Source organism: Enhydra lutris, unplaced genomic scaffold, assembly GCF_002288905.1.
Source record: "Enhydra lutris kenyoni isolate GAN:26980312 unplaced genomic scaffold, ASM228890v2 scaffoldscaffold9, whole genome shotgun sequence".
Lineage (NCBI taxonomy): Eukaryota > Metazoa > Chordata > Mammalia > Carnivora > Mustelidae > Enhydra > Enhydra lutris.
In genome coordinates this window covers 14,929,401-14,950,522 of record NW_019154093.1, presented here as the reverse complement: position 1 = coordinate 14,950,522, position 21,122 = coordinate 14,929,401, and the positions used below count along the sequence as shown (strand labels likewise).

The window sequence follows — 21,122 nt, the reverse complement described above, 5'->3', positions numbered from 1 at the left end:
GGGAGCTCGCCAGATCAGACAAAATTTGGTGTCTACTACTCCAGGAACCCCTCCCCCACTAACACCTCACCCCCACCTGCCACCAGGAGCTCCTGAGCCAGTAGGGGGACTGACTGCCAAGGCTGCCCTCCAAGTGTTTTCCCAAGGCCAGAGGCCAAACTTCCTCCCAGACCCTTACCACATTACTCTTCTTATCCGACTCCCATCCATGGAGGTGGCAGGGAGGGGGATCGTGGGGAATTGTCTTTAGCTGGAGCCCCAAAAGCAATCTAGGGGCCTACAGGGCCCATTTTATAAGCTGTTTCTATTTCTAGAGAACTGCAGAAAGCATACTTTCCTTATCCACAGCCACCCCTACCCCTAAGGAGGTACAGAAGCCAGGCCTTTGTATGCTGCTTTCTAAATAGTTAAATGTGTCTGAGGAAGGGGAAGTGGGTGTGGGAAGGACCACCCAGACACAAGGTCTAGAAGGCTTCGCTCTGATGGAGCTCACAGGGAAAGAAAGAAGCTGGGCAGGAGAACACATTCTACTTGAAGCCAGGATGATTTGTCCTCGACCTGACCCATCTGCCACCACCCAGAAGGACTGCATCAGGGGCTTTTCTGCTAGAGATAAATAGGGAGGTTCTGCTTTGATTCTCAGCGGCTCTCCTTACTCCACCTTCAAGGTAAAAGGCCATTTTCTGATCTCTGGTTGCTGACTCTGACTCTAAAGACTTGACAGGTGCTATTGGCCTAAAGCTGCCCGCGGGGAAGGGGGTATATAGTCCCAGGCTTGGCCATTAAACATAATGGATAGCAGGAGGACTGGGGGTTTTGGTGGTGCCAGGGCTCCCAGCTTCCCTCTTTTACATCTCAGGGTTACTGACTTTGCCAGGCCCAGATAACAGAAGCCAGCCCAAAGCATGAGTGAGAAGCCTGGGAAAATGCCAAGGAAAGAGGGTCTGCCCTCCTAGTTGCTCCCACATGGACCCTACCCTGAAGCCAGGCTGGTCACTTTCCAATACCGTGTGTGTGTGTGTGTGTGTGTGTCTGTGTGTGTCTGTGTGTGTCTGTGTGTGTCTGTGTGTCTGTGTGTGTGTGTTTCACCTCACTTTTCCTGACACTGTTCCTCAGCCACATATATTATCTCATTTAATCCTTATGTCAATGCCAGAGATCATGTGACTTGCCCAAGCTCTCATAAGCAGACCTTGAACCATGTCTTCTCCTTTTGGATTTGGTCATCCTCCCACCTCTCCCATCCAATCCCTCTAACTCCCCTGAGGATCCCAGCTCACAGTGGTTTCCCCTGTGGTCTCTGTGCTCTCCCTTAGGCTATGAACTTCTTAAAAGCAGGTACTCTGCAAATCTCAGAGCTTAGCAAAGGAGTAGACACATAACAGACCTTAAGGGCTATTTGTCTCAATCAGTAATTAGATTTACTCCTTGGTGATAATGAATTAATTAGATTGCTTTTCTCTTTTCTCTTATTCTTTGGAGAACTTCTCTGGTTTGAGTCCAAAACACATTCCCAGATCCAGTGGAAGTGACACTGAACAAGGCTGTTCCACAGTGAAGCAGACTGCTTATAGAGAGAAAAGAGGGCCTTCTACTACCCTTCCTGTTCCCTGGGGTCTGTGGCTTCAGCTTGCCCTAGCTGAGCTCAGCTACACTCAGGAAATCACTTTGCTGGGGAAAAGAAAGGTCATCATGGAGCTTGGAGAAGCCAGAGGGCACTAGGCCCTGGGTTGGAATGGTTAGAACTGCAGACCAGTTTCTCCCACTGGGTCTTTGGACTTTGGCAAGAAATTTTCCCAGCAGGCAAGCTCTACCCTGGAAGCATCCACAGAAATGCTGGACCTGACCACAGTTGTTAGCAATGATGGGCCTGTGGTAGAAGCAGAGTCCCAAGGCCCAGACGATTAGGAATCCTTCTGCATAGACTTTGTCTTGCAGAGTCTGGTGAGAGGGAAGGAGGTCTCAAGAGCTACCTAGAGCAAAGTCTTTCTACTTGGGTACCCAGCCATACTCAGCTATGGCTCCAAGAGCAATCCAGGGGAACTTACAGCTAGTTTAGAGGCGATTTCTATAATCAGAGAATTGCTGAGGGTACACTTTCTTTTTTTTCCCTAAAGATTTTATTTATTTATTTGATAGCAGGAGAGACAGGGAAAGAAAGCATAAGCAGGGGGAGCAGCAGAGGGAGAGGGAGAAGCAGGCTCCCCACTGAGCAGGGAGCCCCATGGTGGGGTACGGGGTTCAATCCCAGGACCCCGGGATCATGGCCTGAGCCAAAGGCAGACACTTAACCAACTGAGCCACCCAGGCGCCTCTGAGGGTGCACTTTCTTGAATCCTCCTATTCCCCCATCTTCCTCAGAGGCCGAGGTACACTTTCTTTATCCACAACAGGTTAACAGGGAAGAAGAAAGTGCTATGCACATACGCTGCTTTTAATGTTTTAATGTGTAGTTACTAGGCCAAAAGCATCATGCATGAATTAATTCTTCCATAGGCATTTTGCTGTATGAATGGACCAAGAGATGGGACAAACCTGTTAGGTGTTCAACCCGGCAGCCTAAAGTTTCCCTTTCCACAGGACGGAGGCTCTGGAAATACTGTTAATGGACACGTTTTCAAAAAGCAATTTGGGAATGTGTAGCAAGAGCCATAAAAATGTTCATACTTTTTAACCCAACACCCTCACTTCTGGGAATCTGTCCTAAGGACATTCTCCAAATAATTGATACAAAGACTATATGGTAACATGAAATGTTAATGATGTAATGGTAAACAAGTCTGGAGGAACTGACCTAGAAATTGGCCAGAGATAGTAGTAGTTGTGTTAGAGTAATGAATTTATTAGAGTTTTTTTTCTCTTTCCCAAACCTTATATGTTAGAGTATTGATTTTACCTCCTCTGACACTCAGGGTTAATCATTCAGAAACCTAGCAGAAAGAGCACTCAAGACAATTTAATAAATTTAATGAAGGAATTATTCCCTGTTTCCAGTCCTTTCCACCCTGGTTTCTGCAACTCTCAGTGACTCACTCAACCATTACTGAGCACCTTAATTGTCAGTGAGAGAGACAGACTTTCAAGTCCATAAATAGTGTGTTACAAGGAGCACAATGAAGGGCCTGTCAGGAGGGAGGTGTGAATCAAGGAAGGCTTCAAGGAAGTGTGATTGGCTCGGGTTCGTTTTGAGGGTTGTCTTCCAAGACAACAAGGCCACAACACGTCCAAAGGCAGAAACGCCGGGAATAGCATGGTGCTTTTAAGAAATTACATCGAATTCCCCAGGGCTGGAAGGAACATTGAGTAGATGTGAAGGAATTACGGGAGAGAAGGCTTTAGTGAGATTGTGCAGGGCTCCGTGCTCCAGATGGGCTTTGTGTTTTGGAGCGATCATCAGATTTGCATTTTAGAGAGATGACTCTGGCCTCGGTGGGGAGTGGACTGAAAGGGGCAAGAATGGAGGCAGCAAAGACTGAAGTCTTTGGGTCTTGGCTGGGCCGGCCAGCAGATACCCTTTCTCAGCATTGGCGTCTCCTGGCTTACGCTTGGCCAGCGCGGTGCCTCCCCGGGATCTCCCTCCCTGCTCCTCCCCCAGGGCCCCGAGGGCGGGGGAAGCGAGGCGTGGGGTGGCCCTGCCTGGGTGGTCTCCTGCCCCGCCCCCACCCGCGGCGCCGTCGCCTAGCAGCGGATCCGGCTGCGCGGCTCCGGGTAATTTGCGGACCCCTCAGCCAATGGGAGGGCGTCGTCCCGGCCCGCTCCCTTTTTCTGGAGCTAAGGACGCCTCCTCCTGACTGCGTTCCCCACCTCAAGCCGCTCGGGGCGTCGCGGGCCGGTCGCTCTGCCTGCACGCGGGACCGACTCCCGCACCCGCGCCGCGCTGCGCTCGCCCCCCATCGCAGCCGCCGCGGCACCCCAGCACCCCACCCTCACGCACGCCGCGCCTAAGCGGCCCCACTGAGTCCCGACGCGGGGCTCCGCCGTACCTGGGTACCAGGCCAGCTTATGGAGAATCCCAGATAACGCGGGTTGGGGGCGCCCACGCCCCCCATCCCCGCTGGCATGGCTCGGCCGCCGCCACTCCAAGAGCTGCCCCCTGGCTATACACCCCCAGCTCGAGCCGCATCACCCCAGGTGAGTGGATGGGAAGCCAGAGGGAGAAAGATTGGGAGCAGATCTAGAGATTCCCCAGGTTTGCCATTCTGCAAGGTGTAATGTCGGCATAGCGAAGGGTTATAGCGTGTGTGTGTGTGTGTGTGTGTGTGTGTGTGTGTGTGTGTCTGCGTCTTCTCTTCTGGCCGGTGAGAGTGTGTCTGGATTTCCCCTCTGTCCACCTGAGAACAGATGTGTGCATATGTGTCCTACTCTCAGGAAAGAATCGGGTATGTATTGGGGCGGGAAAATGGGGGACCAAGAAACAGTTATATCTTTAACACCTTTGGGCCTTGTGTCTGTGTAGGTTCTACCTGTCCTGCATCCCAGAAACCAAGAACCTGGGGCTTGGCAGGGGGTGCACATAAGGAGGAAAGGGGAGGAATTCTTGCACTGTTGCAGTAATGCCTGGCTGACCCTTCTCTTTTCCATCCCAGATCCTAGCTGGGAGCCTGAAGTCTCCACTCTGGCTTCGTGCTTACTTCCAGGGCCTGCTTTTCTCTCTGGGCTGCGGGATCCAGAGACACTGTGGCAAAGTGCTCTTCCTGGGCCTGCTGGCCTTTGGAGCCCTGGCACTGGGTCTCCGCGTGGCCATCATTGAGACAGACCTGGAACAGCTCTGGGTGGAAGGTGAGTTGTGGACACTAGTCAGAGCTGCTTGGGTATGGTGACCCCAAGATAAGAACAGGGTGAGGAGCTAGCTACTGAGTTCTCGTGGGCTCCGCCCTGGATCTGGAGAGGGTACCTGCCTGCCAGAGCCTGGGTGGCTAGGAGTAGTAAATGGACATCTGCAGATGATGGGCCCCTGTGAATAGGTATACAGAATAGTTATCTGTGAGTTTGTGTGTGTCTGTGTGTGTAGCAATTATTACCAACTTTTTATGGGTATTTTTTACTGCATGGCAGGATTTGCAAAGGCAACCAAAATTTTTCAGTAGCAAGGAGAGTAAAATACGTGTGGGGATATAATATACAATAGAATATATAATACGATGATTGGAATAAGAGAAGGCAGGGAGAGATCACACCTGACCAGGAGAATCAAGAAAATTAACACCTGGGCTCGGGAAACTGAGTAAATCATCTAGCAGGCCTCCATGCAGAGGTCCCATCCCTGGAGTCCCATGCACTGAGACCTCCTGCAACCACTCAGTAGAAAAAAAGTGGCGCAGGGTCTACACTTTGAGGCAACAGCGAGGTCAGACACAACCACATCCTCACTTCCTGGTGGAAGCATTAGATAAAAACGATTTCTTATTAATAATTTTGGCATAACTCTCCTTTCCTGGGGCCTTTCCTATACTAGCCTTCAATAGAGTCAAACTCTCCTCTGTTCTTTCCTGGGAAATTTGCATTGGTGGGTCCCCCCTAAACCTCCTCCAGCCCTGGCCAACACCCAAAGGCAGGCCCAGGTTAAAGTCTCACACCCTTGAGTTATTTCAAATTCTGGCAAGCCTGAGGATGCAGAGCAGATGTTTCTTGGAGCCTGCATGCCTGCCTGTTGGGCTCCCACACCCCAACCCCACCCTGCCCCAGCGCTCCGCAGCCTCACACATTCGTACGCACTCTAGGCCAGCCCTGGGGTCCAGAGCAGATGTTTCTCTGTGCCTGCCTGTCTGCTCCCAGCCCCGGGACACACATGTGCATACATGCACATACACATACCCCACCCACACCACAGCTGCCTGGGTGGTCCCAGATGACTGTTGGATTTCCTGCCACAATAGAAGCTGTTTTCCCCCCCACCTTCCTCCTTCATTTCCCAGATCTTTCCCATCTAAACACTGCTTGAACCTCCATGTTCCTCATCCTCTCTCCTACACCCTAGCAGAGGACAGGCTAGATCCCACCAGATCTTTGCTGCTATTTGTGGAGGGGTGATGTAAAAGGCTGGGGGCCAATTCCTAGGGCTGCTTCCTTTATTTCAGAACACTGCTGTGTCCCGTATCAGCCAGGACTGGGGTGAGATAAAAGTGATCCTGACCTGATCTCATCTCTGTACATCCATAGCTAAGGCTTCTCCCAGCAGTGCCCTGGGCAATGAGGGGCTGATCAAAGCAAAGACCAAAGAGTATTCTCTATTCCTTTCCTGTTTTGCGAATACAGAAAGCAGAGAAAGGAGCAGGACACTGGCTATCAGAGTTAGGGTCCCCTCCAGCTTTGCCATGGCGAGAGACAGGCTGTGACTCACCCTTCCTGATCAGTTTTAAAGCTAAAAGGCTCAGAGATAGATTGATCTCTAAAATAAAAATATATGTAACAGTAGATATAAAATATGTACAACATTAGACCCCAGCTGGTACTTACAGGAACAGTGATAGAGATGACTTGAAATGGGAGCTGTCCCTGTAAACAAGGGACATGTATTTAGAAGGCAGGATGAAACATACCAGTTGGTGGACCCACTATCCACTCAAAAATGCAAGGCTGAAACCTTGGGAGTCAAGCTCAGTTCTTCTTGCTTACCTAACTGGTTACTAAACCAGCAAATTCTTCTCTCTTAACTTCTTTCATAAGAGACCCCTCCTTCCCACCTTTGGGGCTGTTGTTCTAGTTGAGGCCTTTCTCCAGTCTCTGGTAGTACTCTCCTGATTGTATCATTTAATATGCTTTTGGCCACATGAAAGAGAAAAAAGGAAAGGGGGGCAGAAGGAAAGAAAGAAGAACAGGAAATCCGGTAGTAGACAGTAGAGCCGTTCCTGGATGGTTAATTCAGCAATCTAAGGACATCAGCAAGGACCCAGGTTCTTTCTGTCTTTCTCCTAACCCTTCTTCAGCATGTTGGGCTTTTGTCCTGTGGCTTATCACCTCCCTGTCCCAAGTGGCTACTGCAATGGTCCCTTTTTGGAAGTGAGGGAGAATTTACCAGAAGCCCTCCTCCCTCCCCCCAGCTGACTTCCCATTTGGTCACTTGGGCAAGAACTGTGGAGCAGCCGATGCCTAAACCCTTCACTTGGCAAAGGCAGTGGAATTACTGTGATTGACTAATCAGATCTCACCCCCTGAGGCTGGGGAGGGATCTAGCTTCCCTGACTCACTGGGCCTTTCAGAGGATGGCCAACAAAATCAAGTCTATTAGAGAAGTGACCAATCTTCTGCAGGACTTGCCTTCTAATCTGCCTCCACACTGCCCTCCTGTGGTGTGTCTAGTTCTGTCCAAGTCGGTACCCTGCTTACAGCCCTTCTACCACTTTCTGCGAGGTTCTGGGGAGTCTCCAGAATCAAGTTCAGCCTCCTTAGCACACATTTTAGGCCCTCCGAAACCTAACTCTTGATTTCTGCTCCAGAATTGTCTCTGCCTCACTCAGCAATGCTGAGCCTTTGGCAGTTCCCTAGACCTACTTTGTCCCGAACGCCTTTTCGTGACTTCTTCCCTTGGCCAAAAACCCTGTTCACTCACAGCTCAGCTCTAGAATGTGTTGTTAGGTGATGAAAAAGTCAGGTCATCTCATTCTCTGCTCAAAACCTTCCATGGCTCCCAATTTACTCAGAGAAAGTCTGCGTCACTACAGTAGCTTACAGGCCCTAACATGTGAAATTTCTGGACCAAAGATTATGGACATTTCTCAGGGTCTGATATATATTCCAATATTGCTTCCCTCCAAATATCATACCAGCCTACACTGTGATGGTAGGTTAGAGTGCACTCCTGTAAGCCAGCAATGAGGGCTGTCATTATTTTTATTTTTGTTAAATTGATAGATGGTAATTTATTGCTGTTTTCATTCATATTGCCTATAATATAGGATTATATATATTACCATTGTAGGATTACCTATAAGGTGGGTTCATTTTCCATGCTAGCTAACAACTCAGAGTCTCCCTTTTGTAAAGGTACAGAAGTTTTTAACAGACTTGTTGATATTGATGTCTCCTTCCCCTGTTCTCCTCCCCCCCCATTCAATCTTTTTTACTCCAGTTCTTTCTCATTTTTCTGTCCCACAGTCTCTTTCTCAGCAACCATTAAATAATAATTCCTTATCCCTACTTTGTGCTGGGCAGTTTCCTAAGTACTTTGCCTGCATTGATTCTAATTCTGCCAAGGTAGGCACATTCCCCATCTGACAGATGAGGAAATGGAGGGCAGAGAGACTGGGTCATTTGCCCCAAGCACAGACCAAGTGTTAGAGCCCAAGCTCAAAGCCAGATGTGTCCAGAGCCCTCAGGCTCTCCCTTACACCGCTGTCTCTCCCTGGCCACACAGCACATCCCAGTTCATCTGTCCTCACATCTGTTACCATCATTGTTGTCAGCCAAGGTTTACTTTTTTCTTTGCCTCATTTTTTCTGAGTATTCTCTATTTTCTTTGATGTTATACTTTATATTTTCACTGTTTCTTTCTTTTGCTTTTTTTTTTTTGGTTGTTGTTTTAAAGATTTTACTTAATTTTTTGACAGAGAGAGACACAGCGAGAGAGGGAACACAAGCAGGAGGAGAGATAGAGAGGGGGAAGCAGGCTTCCTGCTGAGCAGGGAGCCCAATGCAGGGCTCGATCCTTGGACCCCAGCATCACAACCTGAGCCGAAGGCAGACGCTTAACCAACTGAGCCAATCAGGAGCCCCTTTCTTGCTTTCTTGACAGCTCTTTCTGGTTCCTTCCTCTCCTGTGCGCCTCTCTCCTCAGCAAGGTCATTTACTATGAGGAGCTTATTTCTGTCCCCTCCGGTCCCTCCTTGTGGCAGCTCTGGCCTAAGCCTTGTGAAATAAACACTGTAGTCCAGGCCTGGGGGAGGAGTGGGGAGTCAGAGAAGGAAGAAAATGGGGCATGTGCCCAGCATGGCTTTGGGAGACCGTATCTGTGAGGGAGGGCCAGGAAAGTGGTTTGAGTGGGGGAGGTGTGAGCATATGGGTAAGTCTGTGTGCAGGGTGTGCGGCTCTCATGAGTGAGGTGATTATATGGGTTTGAAAAAGAGACTGGGGAGCACGACGATCGCAGGTGGGGCTGGAGTCTCACAGAAGGTTTACGTATGGGCCCCCGAGGTGACAGGGACCCAACAAGAAGAGGCCCCGGACAGGTGGCAGCAGAACTGAGCCTGAGACCAGACCAAGGCCATAAAGCCTCAGCAGTGGTTTGGCCCTTGCCCTCCTCCAAACCCCAATCAGGCCATATCCCCTCACAGCACCGCTGCCCACCCACGCCCCAGGCCCCAGTTACAGAGCATGACTCTGTGGTCAGCACAATGCAGGACTGGAGGGGTGCCGAGATCAAGGAGACCGAGGCAGGCCTGGCTCTGGGCCTCCTGTTGCCTGGACAGTGAGATCTGGGATCTGGAACTTTTCTTCCCCTTGGCCCATGTTGGTCCCCATGTCACCTCTGCCAGGTGATCCCGGGTACTTCCTACATGAGGAGAAGCAGTGTGCTGACCCCATCACACTGAAGGGGGTCTGATCATCCCCCTCATCTGTGCCACCACAGGCCCATTATGACCAGCTGCTCCTATCCCTGCCCTCTTTAGCATAACAATTTGCAAAAAGACGTATTTCTAGAAAGCACTGCCTGAGACAAGCTGACCTGGGAACCAGCCATAGCACTAGGCCTATCCTTTGAAGAGACCCTCCCAGTGGCAGTCTCCCTATTGATTCCTTTTGTCCCTCCTTGTCTTCCTCACCAGAGCACAAAGGGGCTAAGTGAAGGCTCCCTTACCGGGATTCCTCCCTAACCCCAGCCCTGCCCCAACTCATACTGACCTCTCATTCTGAAGTAGTTTGCCCCACACTGAGCCATCCTGGTTTATGGGGAAATCTTAGACCACACAAGAATTCCACAAGGCCATCCAGCTGAGGTCTCTCACTTTCACACCAAGCTCCAGATTTAAGCAGAGTGCCAGGAGCTTGGGGAGTCAGCATGACCATCGAGGAAAAAAACAGGGGCTCCTCTCAGAGCACTCCTCCTCTCTGTCCTGGGAAGCCTCAGCCGACTAGGGTCCCACACCCCCAGAGCTCTGATCCACTGAGGCTCTCTTCCCCCCACTCTCTCTCTCTGCTCTGGCAGTGGGCAGCCGGGTGAGCCAAGAGTTGCATTACACCAAGGAGAAGCTGGGGGAGGAGGCTGCCTACACCTCCCAGATGCTGATACAGACCCCACACCAGGAAGGGGAGAATGTCCTCACACCTGAGGCACTGGACCTCCACCTCCAGGCAGCCCTCACCGCCAGTAAAGTGCAAGTATCACTCTATGGAAAGTGAGTCTGGCTGAGTCCCTGAGCAGCTGGGAACGAGGCATGTGCGGCCGGGCTGGCGCGGGAATTCCCCTCTTCTGCTGATCTCTTGTGCCCCGGCCATTTCAGGTCCTGGGACTTGAACAAAATCTGCTACAAGTCAGGAATTCCCCTAATTGAAAATGGAATGATTGAGCGGGTGAGTGTCTAGAGCTGTTCTTTGAGCCTGGGTCTGGGGGAACCTTTTCTGCAGGTAGGGGAGGGCTGTGAGAGACGGGGAGGTTAAGAGTTGGGAGGTGGGGCGTTACAGAGGGCATCCTGCAGAGACTGTGGAGAAAGGAGCCCAGGGATGGGACTGATGTGGCCTGGGGTGTCCGTGGCAGATGATTGAAAAGCTGTTTCCGTGCGTGATCCTCACCCCCCTCGACTGCTTCTGGGAAGGAGCCAAACTCCAAGGGGGCTCTGCCTACTTGCCGTGAGTGCCCTGCTTCAGCGAGCTCGGGACTTCCCCTGCCGAAGAGAGGCTGGGAGGACAGAGGATGCTCGAAACCATACCAAGGGCCCAAAGCACCTGTGAGGCTCGGGCCTGAGCACAGGCTGCCCTATGGGTCTCTCCACATCCCCCATCTCCTGGCCTCTGAAGGAAAGGAAGACTTGTCTAATTTAGACAAAACAGAACAAAGAGGGAAAAAAGATCCCCAGAAAGCGACCTTGCCCAGGAGAGTTAGCTAGGTAGGGGCTAAGCTGTTGCCGCAGGCTGGAAAGAAAACCTGTTAGAGGCAGGTGTCCACCGGTTATGTGTTAGAGTCAAAGGTAGCCGGCTTGGGAAGGGACTCGGTGGGGCTTTTCTGAGCCTTTTCCTTGTGTTAAGTTCTGTCTGTCCTCATGTCCATATCAGGGCAGCCACCTGGTGGGCTGGTGTAGCCTGGGAGTTCTGGGAAGCTGAACACTGCAGACCCTTCCTATGGTGGGGCAGATGCATGAGCTGATAGGAGGAGAATGGGAGACAGCAGGGGTCCCCAGCAGCCTTTTGGAGGGTGGGAATTGATCCTTTACCCTCACCAACCACGGGCTCTCCCCTCAGTGGCCGCCCTGACATCCAGTGGACCAACCTAGACCCAGAGCAGCTGCTGGAGGAACTGGGCCCCTTTGCTTCCCTCGAGGGCTTCCGGGAGCTGCTAGACAAGGCACAGGTGGGCCAGGCCTATGTGGGGCGGCCCTGCCTGCACCCTGATGACCTCCACTGCCCACCTAGTGCCCCTAACCATCACAGCAAGCAGGTGGGTGCCAGCTGGGTGTGCCAGCTGGAGAAAGGCTATTTTCCTTCCCTTTCCCCTCCTCAGATGTTCCTCTCTTCTGGGAGAGAGCAAACTGTGCTCTGTGCTCTGCCTTCCATTCCCTGGACATTGTCACCGTGCCCCTACTGCACCAGATACCTAGGCTCTCCCTTTCCCATTCAGTTCTCCTAAGGAACCCTCACGCGGGGCGCCTGGGTGGCTCAGTGGGTTAAGCCTCTGCCTTCAGCTCAGGTCATTCATCTCAGGGTCCTGGGATCCAGCCCGGTATCAGCAGGGAGCCTGCTTCCCACTCTCTCTCTCTGCCTGCCTCTCTGCCTGCTTGTGATCTCTGTCAAATAAATAAATAAAATCTTAAGAAAAAAAAAAAAAAGGAACCCTCAGGTGATATATGAACCCCTTTGTGCTTTTCTAAGGCCAGAGACACCGGACTTTATCCAAACAGACTTGTACAGAGAAACTGAGGGTAAACCAGCTAAGCACAAGGGTCATACCTAGTTTCCTGAGTGTCTCGTAGCCCTGTGAATGTTAACCTTTTCCCAAAACCCACCAGAGTTACTCCAGCTCTTCCCAGAAGCCTATTTCCAGGCCTCTGCTTCCTCTAGTGGGCTTCTCTCTGCAGGACAATAACTGTTCACTTTCAGGGTGGGCGAGAGGCTCTGGAGAATAGTTATCTCCACTGCAGGCAACGGAGCCCATGGCGGGCATGGTTCCTGGAGGTACGAGCCCAGAGGCCCCCAGTTACCCACGACCAAGGCCTCTCCTGTCCCCCTCTAGGCTCCCAAGGTGGCTCAGGAGCTGAGTGGGGGCTGCCACGGCTTTTCCCACAAGTTCATGCACTGGCAGGAGGAATTGCTGCTGGGGGGCATCGCCAGAGACCCCCAAGGACAGCTGCTGAGGTAAGGCCCCCCTGGGGGCTGGCAAGGGGATCCCAGGCATGGGGATCCAGACTCTTGATTCCAAGCAGCTCCAGCAGAACCCCGCCTCCATTCAGCCCCCCGCTGGGTGCTCCAGCCCACTCTGACCCCTGACTCTCCTCTACTACCACCCCCCCACCCCCGCCAGGGCAGAGGCCCTGCAGAGCACCTTCCTGCTCATGAGTCCCCGCCAGCTGTACGAGCACTTCCGAGGTGACTACCAGACGCACGACATCGGCTGGAGCGAGGAGCAGGCCGGCAAGGTGCTGCAGGCCTGGCAGCGGCGCTTCGTGCAGGTGCATGTGGAGCCGGGGCGGGGCGGGGTGGGGGGGCCTCAGGCTACGCCCTCCTCCCCTCCCCCTCACCTCTGCCCTGTCCTCCCAGCTGGCTCAGGAGGCCCTGCCTCAGAATTCATCCCAGCAGATCCACGCCTTCTCCTCCACCACCCTGGATGACATCCTGCACGCTTTCTCTGAAGTCAGTGCTGCCCGTGTGGTGGGAGGCTATCTGCTCATGGTGGGTCCCGCTCCTGGCACCTCGCCCCAACCTCCACCCGCTGATCCCCCCGGGGAGCTGCCGTCCAAGCCTGTGCCTTCTCTCCCCACAGCTAGCCTATGCCTGTGTGACAATGCTGCGCTGGGACTGTGCCCAGTCCCAGGGTGCAGTGGGCCTTGCAGGGGTGCTGCTGGTAGCCCTGGCAGTGGCCTCGGGCCTTGGGCTCTGTGCCCTGCTCGGCATCACCTTCAATGCTGCCACTACCCAGGTATACCAGGACTCCCGCGCAGGCGTGGGGGGGCAGTGGTTGTCTCTGTCCAGGCTACTCAGTTCCTCCAGCTACCCGCCCCTGTGCCCCTCCAGGTGCTGCCCTTCTTGGCACTGGGCATCGGTGTGGATGACATATTCCTGCTGGCACATGCCTTCACAGAGGCTCCCCCTGGCACCCCTCTCCAGGTGAGGCCTCATCCGCCAGCCCAGGCTGGTCTGAAGCAGCTCAGCATAGGGTAAGAGCCTCTTGGCTGGGACGCCTGGGTGGCTCAGTTGGCTAAGCGTCCGACTCGATTTCGGCTTGGGTCATGATCTCAGGGCCCTGGGATGCAGTCCTGTATTGGGCTCTGCGCTCTGTGGGGTCCCTGCTTGAGACTGTCTCCTTCTCCCTCTCTCTGCCCCTCCCCCTGCTCATGCTCGCTCATACTCTTGTTCTCTCAAATCTTTTTTTTTTAAGATTTTATTTATTTATTTGACAGAGAGAGAGAGATCACAAGTAGGCAGAGAGGCCGGCAGAGAGAGAGAGGGAGAGGCAGGCTCCCCACTGAGCAGAGAGCCTGATGTGGGGCTCGATCCCAGGACCCTGGGATCATGACCTGACCCGAAGGCAGAGGCTTACCCCACTGAGCCACCCAGGTGCCCTTCAAATAAATCTTAAAAAAAAAAAAAAAAAAGCCTCTTGGTTTAGGCAAACTTAGGCTGGTAATCAACCTGTCTGTGCCTCAGTTTCCGCATCTGTAAACAGGGGTGACAATAGTGCTTGTGCTGTGAGGGTATTGTGAGGACTGGTGAGAACTCCAGCTGAACAGTTAGAACAGTGTGTGTGACGCGTGTGTGGTATGAACAGGGTATGTGACATGTGTGTGGCACTCTGTAAGCGTGAGCTCCGTGTGGTTACTGTCCCCCCTCCTCCATCCCAAGCTCCCAAGCCTCCCCTTCGCTCTGCCTTGAGGACCCATGGCTCCTCCCCTGTCCTGGCAGGAGCGCACAGGCGAGTGTCTGCAGCGCACGGGGACCAGCGTCGCGCTCACATCCATCAACCACATGGTTGCCTTCTTCATGGCTGCCCTCGTTCCCATCCCTGCACTGCGGGCCTTCTCCTTGCAGGTGAGGCCTCAGGAAAGGGCCCAGGTTCCAGGTGAGCATGAGCCCAGGGGCCTGCTTCATCCAGCCTTTGTGTCCCTCCTGTCTGTACTCCAGGCGGCCATAGTGGTCGGCTGCAACTTTGCAGCTGTGATGCTTGTCTTCCCGGCGGTCCTCAGCCTGGACCTGCACCGGCGCCACTGCCAGCGCCTTGATGTGCTCTGCTGCTTCTCTAGGTACTGTCCCCACGTCTCCCGCCCCATCAGCCCTCACCTCCGTGGCCCCGTCCTGTCCCGTCTCGCCAGCATTCCCACAGACCTGTCATCCCCATTCTCTGCCTTTTGCAGCCCCTGCTCAGCTCGGGTGATCCAGATCCTGCCCCAGGAACTCGGGGACAGGACGGTCCCTGTAGGCATTGCCCACCTGACGGCCACAGTTCAAGCCTTCACCCACTGTGAAGCCAGCAGCCAGCATGTGGTCACCATCCTGCCACCCCGCGCCCACTTGGTGCCCCCACCTTCTGACCCGCTGGGCTCTGAGCTCTTCAGCCCGGGAGGGTCCACGCGGGACCTCCTAGGCCAAGAGGAGGGGCCCAGGCAAAAGGCAGCCTGCAGCTCCCTGCCCTGTGCCCGCTGGAACCTTGCCCATTTCGCCCGCTATCGGTTCGCACCCTTGCTGCTCCAGTCGCACAGCAAGGTGAGACCCTAGGCCTGGAGAAGGCGGGGTGAGCCAGGGCTGGGGCTTCAGTGCGTCTGAGCCCCAAGAAGGGCCGAGGGCCAAGCCCCCCGCCTGAGCCTCTGTGGTCCTCCAGCTTAGCTGCCGTTCCCTACAGGCCGTGGTGCTGGCGCTCTTTGGGGGTCTCCTGGGCCTGAGCCTCTACGGAGCCACGCTGGTGCAGGACGGGCTGGCCCTGACGGATGTGGTGCCTCGGGGCACCAAGGAGCATGCCTTCCTGAGCGCCCAGCTCAGGTACTTCTCCCTCTACGAGGTGGCCCTGGTGACACAGGGTGGCTTTGACTACGCCCACTCCCAACGCGCCCTCTTTGATCTGCACCAGCGCTTCAGCTCTCTCAAGGCCGTGCTGCCCCCCCCCAGCCGCCCGGGCGCCCCGCACCTGGCTGCACTATTACCGGAACTGGCTGCAGGGTGAGAGGCAAGACGGCTGGCCGGGAGGGCTGCGGCAGGCCCGAGCCCCTGCGGCCACAGCCTGATGCCCCTCCCTCGTCCTCCCCCAGGAATCCAGGCTGCCTTTGACCAGGACTGGGCTTCCGGGCGCATTAGCCGCCTCTCGTGCCGCAACGGCTCTGAGGATGGAGCGCTGGCCTACAAGCTGCTCATCCAGACCGGGGATGCCCGGGAGCCCCTGGATTTCAGCCAGGTTGGAAGGGGGGCCGGAAGGGTCGGGACGCAAAGAGGGGCCCTAGGCCTCGTGGGCCCAGACCGTCAGCCCTCTCCGCCTCTGCAGCTGACCACAAGGAAGCTAGTGGATAAGGACGGGCTGATTCCACCCGAGCTCTTCTATGTGGGGCTGACCATGTGGGTAAGCAGTGACCCGCTGGGCCTGGCGGCCTCGCAGGCCAACTTCTACCCCCCACCTCCCGAGTGGCTGCACGACAAGTATGACACCACCGGGGAGAACCTTCGCAGTGAGTCCTGGGGAAGAGCGGGGGAGGGGGGAGCCCAGCAGGAGCCTCAGCCTGGGTCCACACAGGCCCTACCCACTGCTCCCCCTGCTCACAGCTACCCCCCTTCCCTGCCACCCCCTACCGTCTGCAGTCCCGGCAGCCCAGCCCCTGGAATTTGCCCAGTTCCCCTTCCTACTGCGTGGCCTCCAGAAGACTGCGGACTTCGTGGAGGCCATCGAGGGCGCCCGGGCAGCGTGTGCCGAGGCAGGCCGGGCCGGGGTGCGCGCCTACCCCAGCGGCTCCCCCTTCCTCTTCTGGGAGCAGTATCTGGGCCTGCGGCGCTCCTTCCTGCTGGCTGTCTGCATCCTGCTGGTATGCACCTTCCTCGTCTGCGCCCTGCTGCTGCTCAACCCCTGGACGGCGGGCCTCATAGTGAGTCCTCGTGGGGCTGAGGCCACAGACACCCCTGGCTCCCCGCCCCTGCCCCGCCCTGCCTGTCATCCCTTCACCCCGGAGCCCTGGGTGAGCCCTGCCTTCCCCAGGTACTCGTCCTGGCGATGATGACTGTGGAGCTCTTTGGCATCATGGGTTTCCTGGGCATCAAACTGAGTGCCATCCCCGTGGTGATCCTTGTGGCCTCTGTAGGCATTGGTGTTGAGTTCACGGTCCACGTGGCTCTGGTGAGCACAGGCACTGGGGGAGGGGTGGACCCGCTGATTCAGTGGTCAACAAATATTTATCAAGCTCCCACTATGTGCTAGTCACTAAGAATTGGTTTCAAGTTCCTGTTCGGGCACCCCCCCCCAAAAGAATTGGGGATATAGGGACACCTGGCTGGTTCAGTTGGTAGAGCATGTGACTCTTGATCTCGGGGATATGAGTTCGAGCCCCACATTGGATACAGAGATTGCTTAAATAAACAAACTTAACAAAAAGAATTGGGGATATAATAGCAATCCAGGCAGGCTGGGGTTTTTTTTTTTTTATGATTTTATTTATTTATTTGACAGAGAGAGCACAAGCAGGGGGAGAGGCAGGCAAAGGGAGAGGGAGAAGCAGGCTCCTCACGAAGCAGGGAGCCCCATGTGGGGCTTGATCCCAGGACCCTGGGACCATGACCCAAGCGAAGGCAGCGGCCCAGCAGACTGAGCCACCAGGTGTCCACAGACAGGCTTTGCCTTCAAGGAGCTTATATCCTTTAGTGTAGAGATAAACAATAAACACATGAACAAATAAATAAGCAGCCATTTCAGCAGAGAGGAGGGGACAAAGCCTTGACCAAAATGGGGACAGAATATAAGTTGAGAAAATGGGAACCAGTAATTTTTTGGATGGTTTTACTGTGAAGGTATCAGAGAAATGGGATGGTAGCTGGATGGCAACAAGGGTACAGAGGCTGAGAGGGAGAGGCTCAGCCCCTCCCGCAGCTCGGCGTTCTCTGGCTCAGGAGGAGTGGGACGGGGGCGGGGGCCGCAGACCCACAGGCAGCACCGACACAAACCTGGCTGGACCCCGCAAACAGCTCCCTTCCTTTTCCCTCCATAAGAGCCCTGTTCTTCTCCTTACAAGAACGATAGGTAGTCCTTGGAGGGTGGGGAAAGCCAGCGTGCAGAGAAGTACAAAGGAAGAATTAGAAATCCTCTGAAATCCCATCCCAACAAGTAACTGTGAGCACTTTGGTGTCCATCCTGCTGGACTTCTGGACCGGGATCAGCAGACTTTTTATGTAAAGAGCCAGACAGTAAATATCTTAGGCGGGCAGGTCCCAGAGTGTCCCTTGGGATCCTACCATTGTACTGTAGCCCCGAAGCAGCCACAGACAATAATATGTACGTGGATGGGTGTGGCTGCATTTCAGCTAAGCTTTATTTACAAAAACAGGTGACAGGCTTTGTTTGCCAACTCTTCTAGGCTTCTCGCTGTGTCTCACCGTAGACGTGTACAGTGTTCCCTAAATAGACTCAGGCATACTTCCTGGACAGTTCGAAGCTCAGTTGACCTGACCTGCGAGCCCTGGGGACAGATGAGAAGTTGGGGGCATGGCTGGCCAAGGAGCAGCTACAGGACCTGTCTGTCCCCACAGGGCTTCCTGACCACCCAGGGGAGCCGGAACATGCGGGCTGCCTGTGCCCTAGAGCACACCTTGGCTCCAGTGACCGATGGGGCCGTCTCCACATTGCTGGGTCTGCTCATGCTTGCTGGTTCCAACTTTGACTTCATCATAAGGTAGGGGAGGGCTGGGGCGGGGAGGTGCAGCCTGCCTGCGTTGGCCACAGGGGCTACCCAGGCTGACCACCTGCCCCACGCAGGTACTTTTTCGTGGTGCTAACAGTGCTCACACTCCTGGGCCTCCTCCATGGGCTCGTGCTGCTGCCCGTGCTGCTCTCCATCCTGGGCCCCCCACCAGAGGTGACCATACCCTCCCCCTGCTCCCAGCCCAGGGGTTGGGGTGGGACAAGCAAGGGAAGAGTCGGAGCCAGGAAGAAAATCTCAGTGGCCCAAAGACAGGACTCAATTCACAGGGACCCTCCCCATGAGGTCAGCTGAGGCTGGCAGCCTCTCCCTTTGCCCAAACACCATGTCCCTGCCCCTCAGCTTTCCTGGTTTCTTCATGGGACCCACCTTAGTGTTTAGGGTCCAGAGCAAGGTGCAGGGTTTGTCTTAGACCTTCACATCCTGTCCCTTGTCGGCTCTTATATCCTTCTAGAAGCCAACAAGGGCCATAGCTTCCCAACATTCCTGGTGATGCACCAGGGAGCTGCTGTAGGGGACTGACATCCTGGGAGCCCTGGGCTCACTGGGACCGATGTCTCCCCCAGGTGGTACAGATGTACAAGGAGAGCCCAGAGGTCCTCAGCCCCCCAGCTCCACGAGAAGGAGGGCTCAGCTGGGGGTTGTCCCCCACCCTGCCCCAGAGCTTTGCCAGAGTGACTACCTCCATGACAGTGGCCCTCCACCCACCCCCACTACCTGGTGCCTACATCCATCCAGCCTCTGATGAGCCCACTTGGTCCCCTGTTGCCACACCAGCTGCTAGCGGCTCCAGCAACCTCAGTTCTAGGGGACCATGTCCAGCCACTGGATGAAAGAGTGCCTGAAGCAAGGAGACCCTGCTTGGGCCACATGAGGTCACTGGGAAGTAATGCGGGGGTGGGGTGGTGTTACTGAATACAGGACAGCCGCCTGGAGAACCCCGCTGCTGCTGTCTCTCTCATCCCCTCCCCTGCCCCAGTGGTCACGGACCTCCCTGCTGTCCTATGAAACCAGCAGCCTCTGGGCTCAGAGCAGCCTCGACACCGGGCTGTGTGTGTGGGCACCTGTCCGGATGGGGGGAGAGGCCAGCAATTCAGGCTGCCGTCAGGCCCTCTTCTCCCCCCACCCCCACACCCCTGTGCTGCTGGCCCCTAGCAGACCAAGACGGAGGGGTCCTCTAGCACCCTTTGGGAGGCCTGGGCCCCCTATGCTTGGCAGCTGCCCACATCCTACCACATAAATTATTTATATGAAGATGTTTATTTTTGTAGTTTGTATAGATGGTAGCTACGCTGAAAGTTTTATTTTTAAAGAGTGAAATATATTCTATATGAACTCCTCTCAAACGACTTCGGCACTTTTCTTTTGAACAAACGGGAGTTTGCAAGTATAGGGGTGTCATAGTCTGAGTTCCTGGGGCTACTCTAATCCTGGGAGTGAAAGGCCACAGGTGCTAAATTTTTGTAACATAATTTGTGTCCATTTATTCACCTGGCAAGTAATGATGATCAGCAAACGTTCGCTGGTCATATAGTTGGCAACAGGACCTGAGTTAAGTGCTCAGTGTGCAAAAAGATACAAAGGTTTTTGATGTCAAATTCTACGCGGTGTGGCTTTCAGGCCAGCCGGGTCCAGCCGCGCACACCTCTCCGGCGCAGTGCCCACCCGGCTGGTTCAGCAGCGCGCGGGGCGTGGGAGGAGGTGGAAGGTGAAGAGGAAGCCGATAGGGAGAGGAGTCGGCTGATGCAGAGGTGGGAACAGCAGGTTCTCGGGAGAAGTTTCAGGAGCTTTATGTTTAAACCTAAGGCAAGAGGCCTCTGCAAGTCAGCAGTCTGATGCCCCAGAGGCATCTCTGGCCAGACAGCCAGGAGACAGAGTGGAGGAACTGTCCAGAAACAGATTCTGCTATCTGCCGATGAGGTGCTATATTTAAGCTGATGGTGCTGTGATGTCACATAGCCCCATCATACAGAGGCCTAGAAGATTCTGGCCACACCACAGGGCTAGAATCAAGCACCTCACCCTAGGAGATGGGGGAGGCCTTTTATGGCCTTTCCCCAACTATTCCAGGGCTCAGTCTCCAGAGACACAAAGATCCAGCCTGGGTTCTAGCCAGCCACTCACCAGGAACAACCGCACCTTAAGAGCACTGCCTTCTCATATCCCACCACCAGGCTAAAGGCCAGAAAATCACATTCCAACTAAATGCAAAATTAATTAGTTAAATGCATAAACAAAATTACAGCAGTTGAATCAACACTAAAATGCCCAGGGGTTGGGGCGCCTGGGTGGCTCAGTGGGTTAAGCCGCTGCCTTTGGCTCAGGTCATGATCCCAGGTCCTGGGTTCAAGCCCTGCATCGGGCTTTCTGCTCAGCAGGGAGCCTGCTTCCTCCTCTCTCTCTGCCTGCCTCTCTGCCTACTTGTGATTTCTCTCTGTCAAATAAATAAATAAAAATCTTTAAAAAAAAAAATAATAAAATAAAATGCCCAGGGGCGCCTGGGTGGCTCAGTGGGTTAAGCATCTGCCTTCAGCTCAGGTCACGGTCCTTGAGTCCTGGGATCTAGTTCCTGCATTGGGCTCCCTGCTCAGTGGGGAGCTTTCTTCTGCCACTCCCCCTGCTTGTGCATGTGCTCTCCCTCTCTCTGTGTCAAATAAAACCTTTTTAAAAAAACACTAAAGTGCAGGAAGCCCAGGTGGCTCAGTCGATTGAGCCGCTGCCTTCCACTCAGGTCATGATCCCAGGATCGAGTTCCTCATCAGGTTCCCTGCTCAGCGAAGAGCCTGCTTCTCTCTCTGCCTCAGCCTGCCACTCTGCCTGCTCTGCTCTCTCTCTCTCTCTGACAAACAAATAAATAAATAAAATCTTTTAAAAAAA

The 21,122-nt window shown here is 54.3% G+C and overlaps 1 protein-coding gene across 1 annotated transcript; it reads left to right on the top strand.

Moving 5' to 3' along the window:
* Positions 1–4,059: 4,059 nt before the first annotated feature.
* On the top strand, positions 4,060–19,156 carry LOC111143114 (patched 2). Its single transcript, XM_022496598.1, is given in 23 exon segments — positions 4,060–4,131; positions 4,587–4,779; positions 10,142–10,331; positions 10,437–10,506; positions 10,691–10,782; positions 11,392–11,587; positions 12,380–12,501; positions 12,668–12,815; positions 12,904–13,035; positions 13,127–13,282; positions 13,378–13,470; positions 14,266–14,391; positions 14,485–14,603; positions 14,715–15,063; positions 15,200–15,451; positions 15,453–15,513; positions 15,603–15,745; positions 15,833–16,041; positions 16,043–16,424; positions 16,535–16,672; positions 18,076–18,218; positions 18,302–18,401; positions 18,812–19,156. Coding segments are annotated over 23 exon segments (3,753 nt in total). The 3' UTR covers positions 19,079–19,156.
* The last annotated feature ends 1,966 nt before the right edge of the window (positions 19,157–21,122 follow it).